Below are 21,244 nucleotides of genomic sequence, written 5' to 3'. Positions count from 1 at the left end.
ATTTCTTTTTAGTAATGTTTTATTTCTTTTTTTAGATTACTAAAAAAGAAAAGCACCCCCACCCCTAGCGTGGGGCTCAAACTCACGACCCTGAGATCAAGAGTTGCATGTGCTTCTGACTGAGCCAGCCAGGTGCCCCATAGTTCAGTACCTTTTAAAGAGCGCATTTATAAACAGTAGAATCTACTCATTGCACGTAACCACTGTGCTGAAGTTCTTACAAATACCTTGTCAAGCAGCTTGAGTTCCCTCCTTCCTCAGTCTTGCATATGGGATTGATTGATTTAGCAAACCCTTTTTTTCCTGTGGAAGTAACAAAGGTGAAGTTTAGCCCAGGCTTCTTCTGAACTTGGTTTTGGAATTCGTGAGGTTTTTCTGTAGAAGTTGACCGTATATGCTTGTTGAATAACCTGTGTACCTGACTCATTTACAGGTGACTGCTGGTGAATTTCCTAGTTGTAAAGACTGAGTTAGAGGGATGGCAGCCTGAAGGCAAAGAAAAGCAGGCAATTAAATTGGAATTGACAAGTTTTTCCCTAGGGTTCCCAGCTCTTCTTTTCCTTCCTCATTTTTTTCTTATTATCTTATTGCCTCATCATTTTTCCCTGTGACAGCCGAAATTTTATGTCTGGAAAGAATTTTTAAAATGCATTAATAACAAGATTTTATATCCGTGTGGGAGTATATAAAGCATTATGTAGTATTTAAGCTTTGAATAGATAGTTCAAAATTCTTGAGATAGAAAGGGCTGTAGTGTGATAATTTGAGCTACAGATGGTTATAGTGTAAACATACAAGAGACACAAAGGGCAATAATATAAAAAGCCTTTCTTTTTCCCACATCTGACTTTCAGCCATCAAGTTCCTGTCCCTAGAGGCAGTGGTGGTACAGTTTCTCGTGTATCCTTCCAGAAAACCATTTTATGGGACGCCTGGGTGGCTCAGTTGGTTAAGCGACTGCCTTCGGCTCAGGTCACAATCCCAAGGTTCCTGGGATTGGGCCCCGCATCAGGCTCCCTGCTCAGTGGGGAGCCTGCTTCTCCCTCTCACCTGCTTGTGCTCGCTCGCTTGCTGTCAAGTAAATAAATAAAATCTTAAAAAAAAAACCCATTTTATGCCGAGTTATAGTTAAAGTGTATCCCTAGTGCTGGAACATCCTAGTATTTAAGCTCTCATTTAGTTGAAGCCAGAGGAAAGACTCTGACGGCAGCATTCAGGTGGCTGTCACTGGACGAGCAGGGACAGCAGCTCTCCTTGGCTGAAGTGAATGCTCCAGAAGGCCTGAGGCCTACAGCTGTGGGCACTCCCAGCGATCTGGCTGGCGGGTGGTCTGCCTCTGGGGGAGGAGCGAGCCGCAGTGCTCCCGTCACTTCCTCTGTTCCAGCAGGCTCCTCCCTGTGTTTTGCAGGTGAACAGTCTGCATGTGGCCAGCCCTGTGGAGGCCGTGCTGCAGCTCCAGGACTGCAGCGTCTTCATCAAGATCATTGACAGCATGTGAGTATGCGCCACACCCCTCGCCAGCCTCTCAGGTGAAGCGTGTGTTGGTGTGCTGGGCTGGGGACGGCAGGTACTCCCTTTCCTTACTGACGGCTGTGAGCAGAAGGCATGGGCAGGACTGCCAGCGTGGAGCCAGAGGCAAGGGCACACCAGCCTCCTGTTCTGGTCACTGAGTCTGTCTGTGGGAGAGGTTTCGCTCTTGTCCCACCCTAAGGCTTCCTCACGCTTGCCCAGGAGAGCCTGCAAGTCTCATTGCTATCACAGTGTTCCAAGAGCCTGCTCTGGAGCTCGCTGTCCTCTTGTCTCAATGAGTCTTCCATACCCTCTTCTTTGGGCTTCTCACAAGCCCTCCTGGCAACTTGTAGGGTCAGGAAGAAGAAAGGGGAAGCTCTTGTACTGGAGGGCAATAAGCAGCACCTAGAAATCTTATCTCTAACCTGTTAGCACAGCACAGATATGCTCTTTTCTAAACCATTTCAGCATTTCTGGGGTTTTCATCTGCCTCATTAACTTGCTTTGTGAGATCAATTAGCATTTGATAAGCTGCTTGTTGTCATGTAGCCAGGATTCTATTGAGCTTTGTTTTATGTCTGTCTTTAGCACGGTTCCTTTGAACATCACAGTTATCTGGGAAATCAGTGGAGTGGGGCTTCCCCCTTATATCTTACCTCTCTGGAACCAAGCAAAGATGGGTCAAGCTATAACCTGCAGTTATTGTTCTAGGCTCATATAGTTCATCCTTTTTCCTCTCTCATCAACTTTCAGGAATTATGGAGGGCAAAACTGACCTTTTCACTTCTTTGTGCTGCGGGCAAAAGTGGAGGTCAGCCATAATATAAAGGATTGTGGAGACAGTGGAGAGGACCCTCCCTTTTTGTTGACTCTGAGCCCCTAGGTCAGGGACAGACTGAGGTGTTGAGGGTGTTTCTGTTGCACACACAGCAGGTAGGAACCAGTGCCATGTAATCGGCATCTGTGTGAAGCTGCCTGGCCACCCATTCATAGGGAAAGAAGGTAGAACTGATTCCCCTTGGGGTCCTCTGCACCTGGCTTAACACACTACATTGGTTAATGTTTGTTGAGTAAGTAAAGGAACGAAAATGTAGTTGATACTCTTCTTCAGCAAAGTCTAGTGGGGCTGAGTAGCCTGGAACAGAGTGGTTTTTGTTTTTAATCTTCTGAATGTAATTTTTGAAATGTATGTTGGTGGTGGGATGTTTTATAAGATGTTTTGAAGGTCCCTGTGGCTCTAACCAGCATCTGCCTTAGTGAAAAGAAGTTACTGTTTTCTTATTTTGGTATATAGATAGTACCATTTTGTCTCCCAGTTACCCAAGCAGGACCTTTCAGCAGCATCTTGAATTCCTCCCTCTCTTTGGCAGTGATTCTACTCAGTCACCATCCTCTCAGTTTGTCCTTTGAAGACTTCTCACATCCCTCCCTCTGCCTCATTCTGGGTACCAGGTCCTCGTGACCTCGTTCTCCTCTAATCTGTGCATATTCCAGGGCATACCTTCCTGCCATCCTGCTTACACTGTGATGCCCCACAGCTGGTGGACCTCAGTGACTCTTCGTTGCCAGGAAGTTGAAATCGAAAATCTTCAGCCTTGGTATTGAAGAGCTTTCATCAGGGGCTCCTCTCCTCCCACCAGTCTTGTTTCCTACTCATTTCTACCCCCATACCTTACCCCATTTTCTTTTCTTCCAATTTTATAGAATTTCCTAAGTTCTAGATTTTATTAATTGTATAATCCCAGTGCTGTTCAGCTTGTTCTTCTTGTCCCCCTTGTTGCCTATAAACTGGTGATGAGAGCCAAGCTTGATTTAACTTAAGGGTTTTTTTTAATGCTCTTTTTTGTTTTGTTTTGTTTTGTTTTTTTGTAAGGATACTTCATAGGTGGAATTGTGCACCACTTATAAGTCAGCATTTTGCAATTCCTCATGAAAATAATTATTTTTCAAACCCTAATGAAGTAGTAAATCTAGACTGTTCACATCAGTGGCTGGTAAAACCATTAGGCTGACAATATCTAACCTACTACATAATTTTAACATCACTGAAAGAGGGGCAGCCAGGTGTGATACCCCTTGTGTTGTAACATACAATAGGGTGCAGCATGCTTTTTTTTTTTTTGACATAAGAATAGATCAAGGTTGGGCGCCTAGCTGGCTCAGTTGGTGGAGCATGTGACTACTGATTTTGGGGTTGCGAGTTTGAGCTCTATCTACGTTGGGTGTAGAGGTTACTTAAAAAAATAAAATCTGAAAAAGGGCAACCCTCTCGGATCCCCTCCCTCTTCGGGAGCTTTGTACTATCACTTTGCTATTGCTCAATAAACCTTGCTTTGCTTTCCAAAAAAAAAGCATAGATCAAGGAGCTTTTGCTTTTGAGGAGATAAATTTCCTTGGCTTAATGACAAGAGCAGTATATATGTCCATGGGTAAGGATGTGTGTCCTTGGTTTAGCCAATGTAGGTTTATAACCTGGTGGGAAATTTTCATAGGGAGGGTTACAAATTCAAGATGCACATTTTCCAAGTTGTCTTCTGATGCACTGCCTGAGCCTTAGAGTAGGAGGAGGGGAGGTGGAGGGAAGGTGAGAGGGAAAGACAACACAATGTGTGAGCGTGTGCGTGTGTGTGTGCGCTTGCGCGCGCTAAGGGGAGGGGCTGTTGAAATTCCAGGTTAACCCTAATCTCCATCTCTGATACAGGACAGTGCAGACCACCTTCCTTCGGGAAAATAGATGTTCTTGGTGAATGTGTTCTGGCTTTTTCATTGCGATGCTGCTACGGTTGCTAACCTAAATCAGATGCTAGTTCTCAGGGGAAGACGGTGGAGGACGGCAGGGCTGGTGGAGATAGCAACTGTGGGAATCAAACAGGGCTTGTTCCTTGGCCACTTAGACTTCTCTCTGGGAAAATACATTGGCATCCACCTCTCTAGCAAATTTCCCTTTCTGTTTTGTGTATGAATAGCCTGAAGCAAAAAGGCTGTCCCATCTCTGATATCTGTGAGGCCTGAATAGCAAAATTTAGTGGAGTCATTTTGCCAGAAAACGTAAAGCACTGACGTTTGTGTTACTGATGTTGACCTCTGCTCTTCCTATTACAGAGCCTCCTTCATCTGTCAGTCAACCCATATGTACCGAGTACCTCCTATACCCTAGCTTCCAGGCGCGCAGTTGGTGTGGTCAATTGTAAATGATGCCCTTGTATCCGTCAGTGCTGTAGGAATTCTTGAGGAGTGAGGAGGCATGACTGGCAGTGGTTCTGGATGGCTTCCTGCCAGAGATAAGACTTGAAATCAGTTTTATTATTTATTTTTTAAAGGTTTTATTTATTTATTTGACAGGGAGAGGGAGAGAGAGCATGTGAGAGAGAGCACAAGCAGGGGGAGCGGCAGATAGAGGGAGAAGCAGGCTCCCGCTGAGCAGAGAGCCCACCATGGGGCTCCAACCCAGGAACCTGGGATCATGACCTGAGCTGAAGGCAGACGCTTAACTGACTGAGCCACCCAGGTGCCCCTTGAACTCAGTTTTGTTTTGTTTTGTTTTAAAGATTTTATTTATTTATTTGACAGAGAGAGACACAGTGAGAGAGGGAACACAAGCAGGGGGAGTGGGAGAAGAAGTAGGCTTCCCACTGAGCAGGGAGCCTGACGCGGGGCTCGATCCCAGGACCCTGGGATCATGACCTGAGCTGAAGGCAGACGCTTAACGACTGAGCCACCCAGGCGCCCCTTGAACTCAGTTTTAAAGGACGGGCTGGATGGCTCCAGGTCTAACATTTTTAAAGCATGTTCCGTGCAACTTATCCCAGGGGCTTAGTAAGGGAAAAAGAGGTTTTGTGGTCAGATAGGTTTGGGAAATAATGCATGTTATATTCTCTTCTTTAGACAATGTTCAGTTTGGTTTAACCCCGCATTTCCCGAACATTTAACGCAAGAACCCTCTCTGTTTTTATCTAATGGAATACACTTAAGGAAATTGCTGCTCTGTGCTGAGTGAAGGAGTCACAGTGTTCCAGATTGTGGGTGGGTAGGGAAGGTGGCTCTTTTAGGAGTCTGGGAGGAGATGAGCATCTCCTGAAGGCTCTGTAGGAGTCCCTAATCACAAACCAGCTATCCAGAAAATAGGGGGTTCACTTGGAAGAAACCTTTGTAATCCCATGAGAGAGGGAGGGCAGTACATTCATGGTCTTGGCTTGGATGCTGCTTATGCTTTGCAGGATGTCTGGCGGTGCAAGTTCTCTGGTTCTAGGGCCTGCCCTGACCTTCAGAAAGTTGGCTGAAACCTGGAGATTCAGTAGAACCTGGAGATTGAGGAACAAGAGGCCCCTTTAATCAGTATCTCCAGCTGTAGTAGCCCAAGAAAAGTCCGCTTTCTGACTGGAATTGGAGCTATTCACCCCTGAAATTGAAACTGCAGTTAGTCTGAGCACCCAGGGCCAGGGGCCTGGGCTGTGTGAGAGCTCCCCCTGCTGCCTCCCTGCCCTCCTTGCTCTCTCAGCGGGTGGCTTGCCCTTCAAACAGACTAGCGCAGCAACAGCCCCTGATCAGAGCTGTCCCCGGGCGCCTGGGTGGCTCAGTTGGTTAAGTGTCCAACTCTTGATTTTGACTCAGGTCATGATCTCAGGGTCATCTGTGCTCAGCAGGGAGTCAGCTTGAGATTCTCTCTCTCTCTGCCCCCCCCCCCCCCGCCCCGCTTGCTCCTGCTCTCTCTCTCATACATAAATAAAACCTTAAAAAAAAACAGTGTTGTCCCTTGGCTTTAGCCATCTCAGCCTTCAGTCTGTTGAACTTTGCCCTGGCACTTCAGAGCCTTGGGAATTTCCTCCTGTTCTTTCAGTCTTGGGCCTGTTTTTCCCTTTCCATCGTCTGTCTTACTCTAGCCACGTTTCCCTGGCTTCCTGACGTTTTCCAGTGGAGCCATTACAGACTGTTGAACCTAGCTTCCCCTTTTCCATGCTGCCATCCTCCCCTCTTCCCACAGAGCTTTTTCATATTACGGTTAGGGTGGCAGAGTGCCATCTTTTTCAGAAGGACCGCACGCCTCAAGTTCCCACTTCTCATCTACCACACAGTTCCTTCTGACCAAGTAGTGTTTTGGTATCTTCTCCCCTGCCTCCAGCATCTGGTCTGCTGCTTTCCCAGATCCAGTGCAGATCAAGCCTGAAGTAATGGGAAGGTGGAATGTAATGGAGTAGCAAGGAAGGAAGGACTGCTAACTACTCTGGTCCTGATACTTGTTCTTTTTCTAGCCATGGCACTGACGAGGGGCAGCAAATCCTGCAGCAGCCGGTGCCAGAGAGACTGGAATTTGTGTGCAGTTTTTTGCAAAGTAAGCACCTTTCTTTATCTTGCTAAGAAAGAGCTGCTTCCTCAACCTCTGGGACTTTGGAAGTCCAGGGGAACCAGCTCAGTGTCTGGAGGAGCAAAGGCTCAAGGCTACCGACGCTGTACCACAGGGATGAGTACAGCTGTTTCCCTGGGTCTGGTGATGCTGATGTCAGTCAGGGAAGAAGAGTGTCCCTCAGTCCCACAGCCCGTCTCTGAGATCCAGGCAGAGCCAGAGGGTCAGTTTTGGGGACTCATCACCTTGGGCTCTTGTCCCCCACCCACTGCAGGGAGTTGGAGGAGAGGGATGGATCCATGTTACCTTCTTTCCCTTGCAAGAGAAACATTTCCCCTGGATAACTTTGAATTAATTGCCTAGGCAATAGATGTGGAGCAGAGGCAGAGGCAGATTTAGGTTGAGGTCTTGGCCCTTCTCCTCATAGCTTGTGTGACCTTTCTGGACATAGGTTCCTTGTCTATGAAGTGGAGAGAATGATAATTTCTCCTAAGGCTGATGGGTTAGTAGGAAGAGATGAAAAGCTAGCACAGTGCTTGTCAGTCCCCTCCCTTGTGCAGTCATGGACCACGGAGTCCTCATCTGTGACATAGGAGCTGTCTGCCATCTCCCGCTCAAGAGAATTACGGGAGAGGAGATAATAGATTTAGATAAAGCAGAGGTTGATAATTGGCATACCAGCATAAGAACCAGGTGTCCCTAGTCCTCCTAGTATGGCTCAGCTTCAGGCTTCCTCTGTGACCTTACTTGGAATAAGACTCTAGAGTGACCTGGAATCTCTGGGCTTCTTTTCTGTAGTACTGAGCCAGAGTTGATGAGTTGGGTGGGTGAGTGCAAGCAAGATTGTGCCCCAGAGCTGCTCTGAATTCCTAGCCTGCTTTTTTTTTTTTTTTAAACTTTCCCTGTAGTCCTTGGACTGACCTAGGATAGAACTAACTTCAGATGGAAATGTGTATGTTGGGGGAGAGAGGACATAGGAGTAAGGAGCCCTACATCTCCTGGCCCCACCAGAGATAGTGATTTTGTTCTACTCTGAGGTGTTCTGATGATCTCAGGGATGTCCAGGAAGTTCACCCTGTTTTCTGCATTGTCGTCGTTACAGAAAACCGAAAACATCCCTCTTCTCCGGAATGCCTGGTGTCCGTGCAAAAAGTGATAGAAGGGTCAGAGCTGGAATTGGCCAAGGTACCAATGGAATACCAGATGCGGGGGTCAGAGGGTGGCACCAGAGGGACCTGCTGGGCCTTCTTTTAACCCAGGGGGAAGTGGTGGGTGCTTACTACTGTGGGCCTCGATGAAGACCTGGCAGGAATTAGGCCTCACCCAGCTGTCATAGTCTTCTTACCTCGGTCTCCATTCCCTCTCCTGTTTCTGGGTGCTACCTTTGTAGAGGGTAGCTTAAGCTTCATAGTTAGGTTCCATGAGTTCAGGAATTCAGGTGTGCACCAGGCTTTTTGCACAATCAGGTGTCCTCAATCAGGTGTTTCTGGGTGCGGTTAAGGGCAGGGACCTAGGGCGGAATTCTAGGAGCTTCGGAAGAGCCTCCAGAATAGTTCAGAGTCCCCAGAACAGCCCAGAAAGGGGAGCACTGAGAAGAGAGGCAGCTCCACTCAGTGACTGTATGTCCTCTTTGGCTTCTAGATGACCATGTTGCTCTTATACCACTCCACCATGAGCTCCAAAAGTCCCAGGGACTGGGAACAATTTGAATATAAGATTCAGGTAAGTTCTGTGCCTCCTCCGCCCTGATTGATGGGTCTAGTCTTTGCTTCACCTCACTCCATTGCTTTTCTTTAAACAGCATATAGCGTTATTTTAAAAAATTATGTTGTAGTAATTCCAGCCATTCATTATAGAAAGTCCAGAAAATACTGAAGAGTACAAAAGGAGGAAATAACAGTTTCCAGTAATCTCATCCCCAGAGATAACTGTTAACTTTTAAAGGCTATACTTCCAAGTCCTTTTTTACATATGTATATTTAACTGTAGTCATAACTGTACTGTGATGGGATAATATGCAGAAATTGTTCTCTCCTCATGTATGTGTTCCCATGTGAGTGTGTATATTTTTTACACAAACTGTCACTCCATTTGTCTCCTCCTTTCCTCTAATGGGAAGGATTAGTGAGAGAGAATGTCTTTGTCCATCATGACAGTCCAGCCCAAAGCGGTTACCTTCTCTCCCCCTCCTCTACCTGGTCCCTAAGTGAAGAAGTGGAGTTGGTGCCTCCACTTCATTATAGTGGGAATTGGCCTGGTTTCCAGGAACTACCTGTCATGTGGGTCCAAATGTTGGCTTTGCTTCCTGCCTGAGCAGCTGTCCTTTATTTCCCAGAGCAGGAGGAGCTGGGATGCCACAGGGGGTGATGTAGGTGACTGCGGGGGCAGTGTCCAGAGAGCTGTGGCCTTTCGCATAGTGGTAACAATGTTGAATCATCCCATTTTAAACTCACTTAGTTCATGGCTCCTCTCTGAGGTTGGGATTGTAGTGGCATGGGAGGAATGGGTGGCTCCTCTTTCAACCTTTTCTCTGCTCCAGGCTGGTCATAGACCTGGTAGAAACAAATTCACAAGGATAAGGAACTATGGCAGCGTTGGCCAGAAAAATTAGATCAACTCTGTGACTTTGGAATTCAGACAGTGAAGGGCAGATTTTACAGCTGAGCTAGTGGATAAGCTTTGAATGAGCCCTGGAGGGTTCTCGGGTTCTCACTTAGACAAAGAACAACAGTGAGGGTCATTTGGAAGAGGGCAACATAGTTACATATAAAAGCTTTCTGACTGCACTACTTTCTTTGCCCATTTTCTTCTCTGTGGTCAGGAGTGAAGTCAGATAGGAACTCTGTCTGAACCCAGGTGCATCTTTAGAGGAACTGAGGAGGCGAGGGCAAGCAGGGTCAACATGTCTCTGCTAGAATGTTCTCAGCTGGAATGTGGGGCTTTAGGCTTTGAGAGGAAGACTGAGCTCCAGCAGGCTCCTGGGGCTGCCATGGCCAGTGTGGTGCCTTCCATCTCTTCAGGTGTCTCTGACACTTCAGTGATGCTCCTTTTCTCTCTCTCTGGCCCAGGCTGAGTTAGCAGTCATTCTCAAGTTTGTGCTGGACCATGAGGATGGGCTAAACCTAAATGAGGACCTAGAAAACTTCTTACAGAAAGGTAAGTAGGACCTACTCCTGAGGATCCCCTCCGGTCTGAGCTGGGAACTGCTAGGATCCTGAATTATTAAGAAATACAGTGGGGGTTTGTTTCAGTCCCAACACCAGGCACAGGGTCTGCACTCAGTAAAAGTGTGTGTAATGGAATAAATAGGCCATGTTGCCATCATCCCAGTTCCTTTGGAGCTCTTCCTTGTTGCCTGGCAGCGCCTAAGCAGGACATGATAAGTGATCGTGTCTGCTGGTAGGTTGTCCTTGATCACCCCACACATACCTTTTTTTTTTTTTAAGATTTTATTTATTTGACAGAGAGAGAGGACAAGCAGGGGAAGCGGCAGAGGGAGAGGGAGAAGCAGGCTCCCCGCAGAGCAGGGAGCCCGATGCGGGACTCCATCCCAGGACCCTGGGATCAAGATCTGAGCCGAAGGCAGACGCTTAACCGGCTGAGCCACCCAGGCGCCCTGTTTTTTATTTTTTAAGCAATTGCTACTCTAGGCTTAGAAGCTGGGAGTAGCACCTAAAAGAAAGGCTTTTCCCCACATGAAGCTCATGTTCTAGGTGGGAAGGCAGATACGTAAATCAGTAAGTAGGATAAAGAATAAGTGCTAGAACAGAGAGGTACGTCCTCTACCAAATGTGTTGCTGGAAGTACAGGAGAAAGACCGAGAGCTCCGCATGTCTTCTGAAGAAGAGGCTATCCAGTGAGGATAGGTTAAGTATGTGGCTCTAGGCAGGCTCTCTTCCAGCCACTGAATTTGATGTTCCTCATATTCAAGTTTCTCTTCAGCCCTTCAAATGGAGATGTTGGAAATGTGAGTCTAGAATGTAGGCGAGGGCTCTGGGCCAGGTTATGGGTTCGCAAGTCAGCGTGTGGATGGCCACTGTGGGCAGAGCAGGGAGGCCCCATTAGAACTCTGGATGCTTAGAGGGTGGGGGTAGGAGGGAGGGCAGATGGGGAGACTAGGGATGGGTGTTTAGGGGTAGGATAGCCGTGTGAAGGTGGTCGTGGAACCAGGGGAGGCAGAGGTTTTGAGAAAGAGGTTGTGTTGGCAGTGCAAGATTTCAGAATGGAGGAGTTCAGGAAGGAGCCAGTGGCTCTGACCTGAGAAGTTGTTGGGCTAAGAGGAGATTGTGCTCAGGGCAGCTCCCAAGCTGCCTCTGCAGTTGTTGAATCAGCAGGGAAAAGCATGAGCACTTAATGACTTGTGGAAAGAGAAGCCACTTGCTTGACTCGGCTTAGTGCCACTGACCTCTGGATGACCCAGACACTGGGATTCAGGTTTTGCCCAGTGGCCTTCCTCTGTAGCTTACATGTAAGTGTCTGCAGATTCACTTCCACTAAGGCGAGTTCTCAAATTGGATAAAGATGCATATCTGTTCGCATTCTTACTAACCTTTTTATGATGGTTTGCTTCTTCCCCTAGCTCCTGTCCCTTCTACCTGTTCCAGCACCATCTCTGAAGAGCTGTCCCCACCCAGCCACCAGGCCAAAAGGGAGGTTCGCTTCCTAGAGCTACAGAAGGTCGCCTCTTCCAGTGGGAACAAGTATGTGCTGTGCCTCCTCTCCTGGGACAGGACCTCAACATCTGTCCTCAGACCCCTTCATTCTAGAGGCTAACACTGTTCACCTGCAGACAGTGCTTGGAGCACCTGCTAGATGTTCTCACCTGTCCCAGTACTAATTAGGGGAATTGGTTGGGATCCATTTTTGGCAGAAGGCCTTCCTCAGAAGCTGTTCCCTGTTTATGGAATTCCTTCCTCCCGTGGAGACTGCTAAAGTCCCTTCTCTCAGTGCCGCTCTGCAGAGGCAAGATGATTTTTTTTGTGACAAAGAAGTTAAGGCTTGGAGGGGGGAGAAGAACCGTTTGCTCACAGTCGTGTCATGAGGCGGGAGATGGCACTGCGAACAGAGCTGAGGTGCTTGGCCTACCGGCCGGTACTCACAACCTTAGAGCCCTGCTCACCCATCCCCACCCAGTGCTCTTCCCTTCAGCCCTCATGCTTCAGGCTCTGACCGTGGCGTCTGAGCCATCTCCTTCTTCAGCTTCCTCTCAGGTTCTCCAGCCTCCCCCATGGGCGACATCCTGCAGACCCCACAATTCCAGATGAGACGGCTGAAGAAGCAGCTTGCAGATGAGAGAAGTAATAGAGATGAACTGGAGCTGGAGCTGGCTGAGAACCGCAGGCTCCTCACCGAGAAAGGTAGGCGCCTAGTAGGCTGGCGGATGATGTGTGAGTGAGCAGCATTGGGGATTTTCATCCCAGGAAGTGCTGGGCTTGTGTGCGGAACGGCCCCCCGTTCCATTATTGTCCGTTCTGCTGGCCCAGGAGCTTAGTGCTCAGCCTTGGGCCAGTCCAGCTGACCTCCTGGAAGCCGGTTCTGCCCTTGCCATATCCTCCTTTCCCTTAGAATGGATGCCTCCCCCTCCTCCTCTCTTCCCCGTCGTTCTGTGCTGACTCTCCCCTCCCTCCCCTTCCCCGGGGCAGACGCACAGATAGCTGTGATGCAGCAGCGCATTGACCGCCTGGCTCTGCTGAACGAGAAGCAGGCGGCCAGCCCGCTGGAGCCCAGGGAGCTTGAGGAGCTCCGTGGCAAGAACGAGAGGTAGGATTCTCCCTGATCTCTTCCCAGCTCCCCACCGCGCCCTGCACCCGTGGGGTGGGGGGAAAGGTGCTACTGTCTTTTCTGACCGCTCTGCTCCCTCACAGCCTCACTGTGCGTCTCCATGAAACTCTGAAGCAGTGCCAGGACCTGAAGACAGAGAAGAGCCAGATGGATCGCAAAATTAACCAGCTTTCTGAGGAGAATGGGGACCTTTCCTTTAAGGTGAGTGTTGGGGGGAGGGGTCTGTCCCCACCTGGAGGCCTGCTGGGGCTGAGTTGGTCTGGAGGATTCTCCAAAACAGGGTTGAGAAGAATGTCCCGGCACCTGTCCTGTGCTTCAGTCTTTCCAGAGACCTGCATACTTTGGCCCTTTCCTTGTCCCATAATAGGCTGCTGCCAGGGATGGGGTTGTGGCCCTGAATTTTGAGTCTTGAGTTAAAGATGTGACTAGTTGTAATTGGTTTGGGGCGGATTAGACGGATAGTCAGACACCTGCAGCCCCTGGAGTCGGGGAACACACAGCAGTGGTGGTATTGGCTTTGACTTTGGGTGACGAGGACTCGCGCTTGTCTGTCTCAGCTCCGGGAGTTTGCCAGTCACCTGCAGCAGCTACAGGGTGCCCTCAATGACCTGACAGAAGAGCACAGCAAGGCCACTCGAGAGTGGGTGGAGAAACAGACCCATCTCGAGAAGGAGCTCAGCACGGCCGTGCAGGACAAGGTAACCCCTCTGCTTGGGGAACCAGGGCCACGGTCTTGACTGCCTGTTCACAGCTGAGTTCCATTTACCACTCTATTCTTTGGGGCCTTTGGGAAGTAAGCTGACTCCTCTTCAAGGTTTAATAGTGCGCTGTAATGGAAAGATTGTGGGCTTAAGTCCAGTACACCTTTGAATCCTGTCTTCACTGTTTACAAGATGTGGGATCTTGGACAAGTTACTTGACCTCTTTTCTAAGCATGCTTTCTGTAAAGTGGGAAAAGTAATGAGTAGCTGCCTCATCACCCATTGTCGGGTACTATGTACAAAGTACTTAACACTTTGTGTTGTGCAAAGTAAGCTTTCAGTGAATTCGTTACTCTTATTATTTTTTTAAGATTTTATTTTTAGGGTGGTGCAGTCAGTTAAGCATCCGACTCTTGGTTTCAGCTCAGGTCATGATCTTAGGGTGGTGAGATGGAGCCCTGCATTGGGCTTCTTGTCAGCACAGAGTCAGAGTTGGCTTGAGATTTTCCCTCCCTTCCCTCTGCCCCTCCAGCTCGTGCTCTCTCTCCCAAATAAATAAATAAATAAATAAATATATATGTGTGTATATATATATATATATATTTTTTTTTTTTTTTAAGTAATCTCTACACCCAATGTGGGGCTCGAGCTTATAACCCTGAGATCAGGAGTTGCATGCTCCACCGACTGAGCTGGCCAGGTGCCCCCACTATTATTTTTATTGGTATTTTTAAGAACCCAACTCTACCACTTATTAACCCTGTAGCCCTAGGGCAAGGCACTTAACATCTGAGCTTCAGATCTTGCTCTGCAAAAGAAGGCTAGTAATAGCTACCTCCCATATCTATCTGGTGGATTAGGAACTCAGGACCCAGCACAGTCCTGGCCCTGGCTTAGTGAACAGTGGGGAGTGGGGAATGGGGCTGGAGGACAGGGCTGGGAGGTGCGATGGCTGCTGCTGTTGATGCCCGGGCAGGCTGGGGAGATACATATGTATGTGTGTGTGTGTGTATATATATATATTAGGTGTTTATATATATTTATATATATTTTTTAAGAGAGGATTTTTTTTTTTTAAGATTTTATTTATTTATTTGACAGAGACACGGCGAGAGAGGGAACACAAGCAGGGGTAGTGGGAGAGGGAGAAGCAGGCTTCCCGCGGAGCAGGGAGCTCGATGTGGGACTCGATCCCAGAACTGTGGGATCATGATCCGAACCGAAGGCAGATGCTTAACCAACTGAGCCACCCAGGCGCCCCAAGATTTTTTATTTTTAATTTTTTTTTAAGATTTATTTTAGAGCATGGGCAAGCAGGAGGGGAGGTGGAGAGGGAGAGAGAGAATCTCAGAGTTCCCGCTGAGCAGGGAGCCTGATGTGGGGCTTAATCTCACGACCCTGAGATCATGATCTGAGCCGAAATCAAGAGTTGGACACTTAACTGACTGAGCCACCCAGGCATGGCTGGGGAGGTTTTTAAGCTGGTGAGTGTTTAGATAATCTGGGAGCCAAGACTTGCCTGAGGAAGGGTATATAGTAAGGAAATTTTTTTTTTTTAAGTAAGGAAATTTGAAGTAAACTCAGTGGCCTGGAAGAAGAAATTAACAGGTCCCATGACTTAATTCAACCCTGAAATTAGGGCTAGAAAATCAGGTCCGTCATGAACCCAGGTGCATGGTTTCTGAGTTTTTCCCAAGGTCAGGGCAAAAGGAGATCTTGATAACAGGGTGCTAGGGCTCCGTATGTTATTGGTAACCTAGTGCCTGTTCCACCTCTGTTCACATGAGGCTCTTGTTTACTCTCAGAAATGCCTTGAAGAGAAGAATGAAATCCTTCGGGGAAAACTTTCACAGCTGGAAGAGCATCTGGCCCAGCTGCGGGAGAACCCAGCCCGGGAGAAGGGCGAAGTGTTGGGGGACGTCTTGCAGGTAGGAGCGCACAGGAGCAGCGGTGAGGACCCGTGTCCCGGGGCTGGTGTGGGCCTGTGTTTGGTACATCAGGTTCCTGTTCCTTAGTTCTCACAGGCGCTGTGGTGATCGAGGAGTCATGCTGATCCTCATTTGTCTCTTTATTTCACCAGCTGGAAACCCTGAAGCAAGAGGCAGCCTCTCTTGCTGCAGACAACACCCAGCTCCAAGCCAGGGTGGAGGCGCTGGAGGCTGAGCAGGGCCAGCGGGAAGCCACGCTGCTTGCCGAGCGGGGCCACTTTGAAGACGAAAAGCAGCAGCTGGCTGGCCTGATTGCCGAGCTGCAGGGCTCCCTGTCCAACCTCAGCCAGGCGAAGGAAGAGCTGGAGCAGGCCTCTCAGGCTCAGGGGGCCCGGCTGTCTGCCCAGGTGGCCACACTGACTTCTGAGCTCACCACCCTCAATGCCGCTCTCCAGCAGCAGGATCAAGAACTGGCCGGCCTGAAGCAGCAGGCCAAAACGGAGCAGGCCCAGCTCATGCAGAGCCTCCAGCAGCAAGAACAGGCCTCGCAGGGCCTTCGCCAGCAGGTGGAGCAGCTGAGCAGCAGCCTGAAGCAAAAAGAGCAGCAGTTGGAGGAAGCTGCCCAGGGGCAGGAGGCCGCCAGGCGAGACCATGCCCAGCGACTGGCCACTGCCGCCGAGGAGCGGCAGGCTTCTTTAAAGGAGAGGGATTCGGCTCTCCAGCAGCTGGAAGCGTTGGAGAAGGAGAAGACTGCCAAGCTAGAGGTCCTGCAACAGCAACTTCAGGCCACTAATGAAGCCCGGGACAGCGCCCAGGCCTCGGTGACTCAGGCCCAGCGGGAGAAGGCAGAGCTGAGCCAAAAGGTGGAGGAACTCCATGCCTGTGTTGAGGCAGCCCGCCAGGAGCAGTGTGAGGCCCAGGCCCAGGTGGCTGAGCTAAAGGCCCAGCTGAGGTCTGAGCAGCAAAAAGCAACCGAGAGAGAAAGGGTGGCCCAGGAGAAGGGCCAGTTCCAGGAGCAGGTCCGGGCCCTTGAGGAGTCCTTGAAGATCACCAAGGGCAGCCTGGAGGAGGAGAAGCGCAGGGCCTCAGATGCCCTAGAAGAGCAGCAGCGTCACATCTCCAAGCTGGAGGCAGAGACCCGGTGTCTGGTGGAACAGCATAAGCAGGAACGGAAGGAGCTAGAAGAAGAGAGGGTTGGGCGCAAGGGGCTGGAGGCCCGATTACGGCAGCTGGGGGAGGCCCATCAAGCTGAGATGGAAGCCCTGCGGCGGGAGTTGGCAGAGGCCGAAGCCTCCCAGCGTGAGGCGGAGGGGGAGTGTGAACAGCTTGCCAAGGAGGTGGCCACCTGGCGCGAGCGGTACGAGGAGAGCCAGCAAGAGGAGGCCCAGTACGGTGCCGTGTTCCAGGAGCAGCTGATGACCCTGAAGGAGGAATGCGAGAAGGCCCGCCAGGAACTACAGGAGGCCAAGGAGAAGGTGGCGGGGATTGAGGCCCACAGCGAGCTCCAGATCAGCCGGCAGCAGACTGAAGTCGCTCAGCTTCATGCCAGCCTGGCCAGAGCGCTCCAGCAGGTGCAGGAGAAGGAGGTCAGGGCCCAGAGGCTTGCGGACGACCTCTCCGCTCTGCAGGAGAAGATGGCTGCCACCGGCAAGGAGGTGGCCCGCCTGGAGGTCTTGGTGCGCAAGGCAGGAGAGCGGCAGGAAACGGCCTCCCGGGAGCTGCGCAAGGAGCCGCCGAGGGCCGGAGCCAGAGAGGCCGAGTGGCCGGAAGAGCAGCAGGGACGCCAGTTCTGCAGCACGCAGGCGGCGCTGCAGGCCATGGAGCGGGAGGCCGAGCAGATGGGCAGTGAACTGGAGAGGCTGCGGGCTGCGCTGATCGAGAGCCAGGGCCAGCAGCAGGAGGAGCGCGGGCAGCAGGAGAGGGAGGTGGCACGCCTGACCCAGGAGCGGGGCCGGGCCCAAGCCGATCTTGCCCTGGAGAAGGCCGCCAAGGCAGAGCTGGAGATGCGGCTGCAGAATGCCCTCAATGAGCAGCGTGTGGAGTTTGCGACCCTGCAGGAAGCCCTGGCCCACGCCCTGATGGAAAAGGAAGGGAAGGACCAGGAGCTGGCCAAGCTTCGTGGGCAGGAGGCAGCCCAGAGAACAGAGCTGGGGGAGCTTCGGCAAACTGTGCAGCGACTGAAGGAACAGCTGGCCAAGAAAGAGGAGGAGCGCCAACAGTCTCCAGGGCCGGCCAGTGGAGAAGACCCTTCTGGGTCAGGAGCACAGTCGGAGTCTACTGGAAAGAGCAAGCGGAAAGGCCCTGAGCTCGAGGCTCTGCGGGCAGAGGTGAGCAAGCTGGAGCGGCAGTGCCGGGAGCATCAGGAGAGGGCCTCTGGCCTGGAGCGCAGCCTGCAGTGTGAGCGCGCCTCCCGCGCCGAGCAGGTCGGTGCTCTGGAGGCTCTGCGGGGCCGGTTAGAGGAGAAGGCCCAGGAGCTGGGGTGCAGTCAGGACACCTTAGCCACAGCCCAACGGGAGCTGGCCACCCTCCGCGCCAAAGCCCAAGACCATAGCAAGGCTGAGGACGAGTGGAAGACCCAGGTGGCCCGGGGCCAGCAGGAGGCTGAGAGGAAAAACAGCCTCATCAGCAGCTTGGAGGAGGAGGTGTCCATCCTGAACCGCCAGGTCCTGGAGAAAGAGGGGGAGAGCAAGGAGTTGAAGCGGCTGGTCGTAGCGGAGTCGGAGAAGAGCCAGAAGCTGGAGGAGAGGCTGCGCCTGCTGCAGGCGGAGACCGCCAGCAACAGCGCCAGGGCTGCCGAACGCAGCTCCGCTCTGCGGGAGGAGGTGCACACCCTCCGGGAGGAGGCGGACAAACAGCGGGTGGCTTCGGAGAGCCTCCGGCAGGAGTTGGCCTCGCAGGCAGAGCGAGCGGAGGAGCTGGGCCAAGAACTGAAGACGTGGCAGGAGAAGTTCTTCCAGAAGGAGCAGGCCCTCTCTGCCCTGCAGCTGGAGCACGCCAGCACACAGGCCCTCGTGAGCGAGCTCCTGCCCGCCAAGCACCTTTGCCAGCAGCTGCAGGCCGAGCAGGCGGCTGCTGAGAAACGCCATCGCGAGGAGCTGGAGCAGAGCAAGCAGGCGGCCGGCGGGCTGCGGGCCGAGCTGGTGCGGGCCCAGCGGGAGCTCGGGGAGCTGGTGCCCCTGCGGCAGAAGGTGGCAGAGCAAGAGCGGGCAGCGCAGCAGCTGCGGGCTGAGAAGGCCAGCTACGCGGAGCAGCTGAGCATGCTGAAGAAGGCCCACGGCCTGCTGGCAGAGGAGAACCGGGGGCTGGGTGAGCGGGCCAGCCTTGGCCGGCAGTTTCTGGAAGTGGAGCTGGACCAGGCCAGAGAGAAGTATGGCCAAGAGCTGGCAGCCGTGCGTGCTGACGCCGAGACCCGCCTGGCTGAGCTGCAGCGGGAAGCACAGAACACTGCCCGGGAGCTGGAGGTGATGACTGCCAAGTATGAGGGTGCCAAGGTCAAGGTCCTGGAGGAGAGGCAGCGGTTCCAGGACGAGAGGCAGAAACTCACTGCCCAGGTGAGATGCCCAGCTCAGCCTTGCCCCCAGAGATTCCCTCCTGTCGTGTCGCCCCTCCCTCGCGGGGTGGCTGGTAGAGTTCAAGTATGTTGCCCCCTACGGTCCTAAAGCAAGTACCAGTAGTTTCTTCCTCCCTGAAAGCGCTGTCCCTGGAGAGTCAAGTTGTGAAGGCCATCAGCCCATTCTAGAAGCACACGGTGCTAGGCAGGTATGCCTGCGGTGGAGACCCTAGGAGCTACCGGGGATGAGAGTGAGCCAAATTGGCATTTTTTTTTTTTTAAACGACTAGAAGTCTCATTCCTTGGAGGGAAGTGTCAGAGCCTCAGTGAGAGTGGCCTGGCTGCAGACCTGGTGCCTCTTCGGCCCGCATCTCACTCTGTCTCCGTTGCCCCTCCCCCGTGCACAGGTGGAGCAGCTAGAGGTATTTCAGAGAGAGCAGACTAAGCAGGTAAAGCCTGGGGTCCCCGATAAATGCTGGCTGCTTAAGCGGTGACCCGTCTCAGTGCATGATCCCGGCCGCAGCTTGCCTCCGCCCGCTCCCGTTGTGAACTGTTTGTGAAGGGGGCAGGGTCAAGCCATGGAGTCCAGGCCCGGGCTGCCCAGGACTGCAGTGTGCTGGGCCCTCTCTCGGGCCTCGTCCCACCCAGCCCAGGTCGGCATCCCCATCCTTCTGTCCCTTCTCTCATCTGCCTGTCAGCGATGAGGGGTAGGGTAGGCTTCATCTTACCCATGTCCGAACTGGTGACCGGCATTCCTTGGGATTACCAAATCTCCAAGTTCTGTTCCGAGCCTGAGTGCCAAACTAAGAGGAGCGGCAAAGTGACTGTGGGCCTCGTTTAACGCGGCCCCCTTCTTTCCCGCAGAAGCCCTAAAGGTGACATGAAAGCAGCCCTCTCAGGTCAGGGAGGGTTGTGAGCGTGGGACGCCTGCCCATCACGCTCTGGGCCTTTAACCCCGAGTGTGAGCTAGAGCTGTCTGGGAGCAGGAAGGCCAAGCCTGGCGGGAGACAGGAGGTGGCCGGGCCTGGCTGCCGGGCCCTCACAAGGATCTCCCTGTGCTGCCCTTGACGTCGAGGCTGTTGCGCTGGTATTTAGCAGGAGCGCCCTTTCTCCACCACCCCTCCTACTCAGTCACTCCGGGCCTGCTGAGGAGTCAGGCCCTCCCCTCCTTTCGTCGCCGCCTCCAGGGAGCCTGAAATGATGGGGACAGTCACACCGAATAGCAAACAGTCAGCAATGGCCTCTTGTCTCTCGTCTCTGCAGTTACTGCTTGAGCTCCCGGAACGCCTGGAGGAGCCAGCCCTGCTCGTGGCTGTTAGGCTCCCTCTCGACTCCTCCCTCCCTCTGCTCTTCTTCTCTGTGGGAGTGGGGTGGGCTTGGGGTAGAAGGGCTGCCCCTGCTGTTGTCTGGCAATCTGCTTCCCAGTGCTAACCCCAGCGGCCACGTTGCTGGCACCAGCCCTAACAGCCTGCGGAGATTGGGAAGAGGTCTGAGCATCTGTGGGCCTTGGCAGTTTGGGGGAGGAATGTTGGGTATTCATTATTGTCTGCTAGAATTACAGACTCGGTCGTGCCTGTCCCCAACCCGGGAAGGCTGGGGCTGGGAACAGTGGCAGTAGGGTGGTAGTAGGGTGTCAGCTCCCCAGATTTCAATTCTGCTGAATCTGGAGGCTGCAGGGCTCCGGCAGGCCTGTCTCTGCAGGCTGGGGACAGAGGTGAGCACGGGCCATCTGGCAGCCCCTGCCTATTGGGTCGCCTCACTCAGGTCCTGCCAACCAGCCTAAGCGGAGGCTGTTCCCTAATTGGAGGCCAGAGAAAGGACCAGAGTTTCTTCTAGGAACACTGGGGATTTATCTGGGGGAAAGGTCCTAATCTCTCTGGACATACAGGGGAAGGCCTTCTGAGTCTTCTTTTCTTCCCCTGCTCCAGGTGGAAGAACTGAGTAAGAAGTTAGCTGACCATGACCAAGCCAGCAAGGTGCAACAACAGAAGCTGAAGGTAAGATACGGTGGGGGGTGGGTCGTCCTCCCTCAGCCCCCGAGCAAGGCTGGGGGAGGGAAGATGCTTTATAAGCCCTCGGGCTGTGATGGGCGTTGGGGCAGAGGAGGGCCTGACAGCCATACACCTGCCTGTGGCTCCAGGAGCCCTTGCTTGTGCCTTGTTGGAGCTCTCGAGGGAAGACGAGAATGATCCCATTCCTCAGACCTTCATTCTCCACTACAGTAGCTCCTAGTCCTGTGTGGTTTGATTAATTAAAAATTCCGCTCCTCTGTCACGCTACTTCATTTCCCTTGCTTAGTAGCTACATATGGCTAGGGCTACCATACTGGACAGGGCAGATACAGAACATTTCCATCACTGTAGAAAGTTCTTTGGATAGCACTGCTCTAGACAGCCTAGCCTCGAGGAGTGTCCTCAACATTTAATATGACAGT

The 21,244-nt window shown here is 52.1% G+C and overlaps 1 protein-coding gene across 8 annotated transcripts in view; it reads left to right on the top strand.

Annotated features, from left to right (window-relative positions):
- NUMA1 (nuclear mitotic apparatus protein 1) overlaps positions 1-21,244 on the top strand; it is a 69,608-nt gene that overhangs the window by 40,827 nt on the left and 7,537 nt on the right. For 7 of the 8 annotated variants that reach the window (XM_034994989.1, XM_034994988.1, XM_034994987.1 and 4 more), the window contains exons 3-16: positions 1,409-1,494; positions 6,759-6,838; positions 7,953-8,035; positions 8,492-8,572; positions 9,919-10,006; positions 11,430-11,550; positions 12,050-12,207; positions 12,493-12,610; positions 12,715-12,832; positions 13,189-13,329; positions 15,138-15,260; positions 15,413-18,811; positions 19,218-19,259; positions 20,739-20,807. In XM_034994989.1, the coding sequence (XP_034850880.1) occupies positions 1,409-1,494; positions 6,759-6,838; positions 7,953-8,035; positions 8,492-8,572; positions 9,919-10,006; positions 11,430-11,550; positions 12,050-12,207; positions 12,493-12,610; positions 12,715-12,832; positions 13,189-13,329; positions 15,138-15,260; positions 15,413-18,811; positions 19,218-19,259; positions 20,739-20,807 (4,707 nt within the window). The remainder of the gene's footprint in view (positions 1-1,408; positions 1,495-6,758; positions 6,839-7,952; positions 8,036-8,491; positions 8,573-9,918; positions 10,007-11,429; positions 11,551-12,049; positions 12,208-12,492; positions 12,611-12,714; positions 12,833-13,188; positions 13,330-15,137; positions 15,261-15,412; positions 18,812-19,217; positions 19,260-20,738; positions 20,808-21,244) is intronic. The other variant, XM_034994992.1, reaches the window with a different exon arrangement.

This window comes from Mirounga leonina, unplaced genomic scaffold (genome assembly GCF_011800145.1).
Source record: "Mirounga leonina isolate KUSES-001 unplaced genomic scaffold, KU_Mleo_1.0 Mir_92, whole genome shotgun sequence".
Classification (NCBI taxonomy): domain Eukaryota; kingdom Metazoa; phylum Chordata; class Mammalia; order Carnivora; family Phocidae; genus Mirounga; species Mirounga leonina.
The sequence above is the reverse complement of the archived record's forward strand: the minus strand, read 5'-3'. Positions and strand labels throughout refer to the sequence as shown.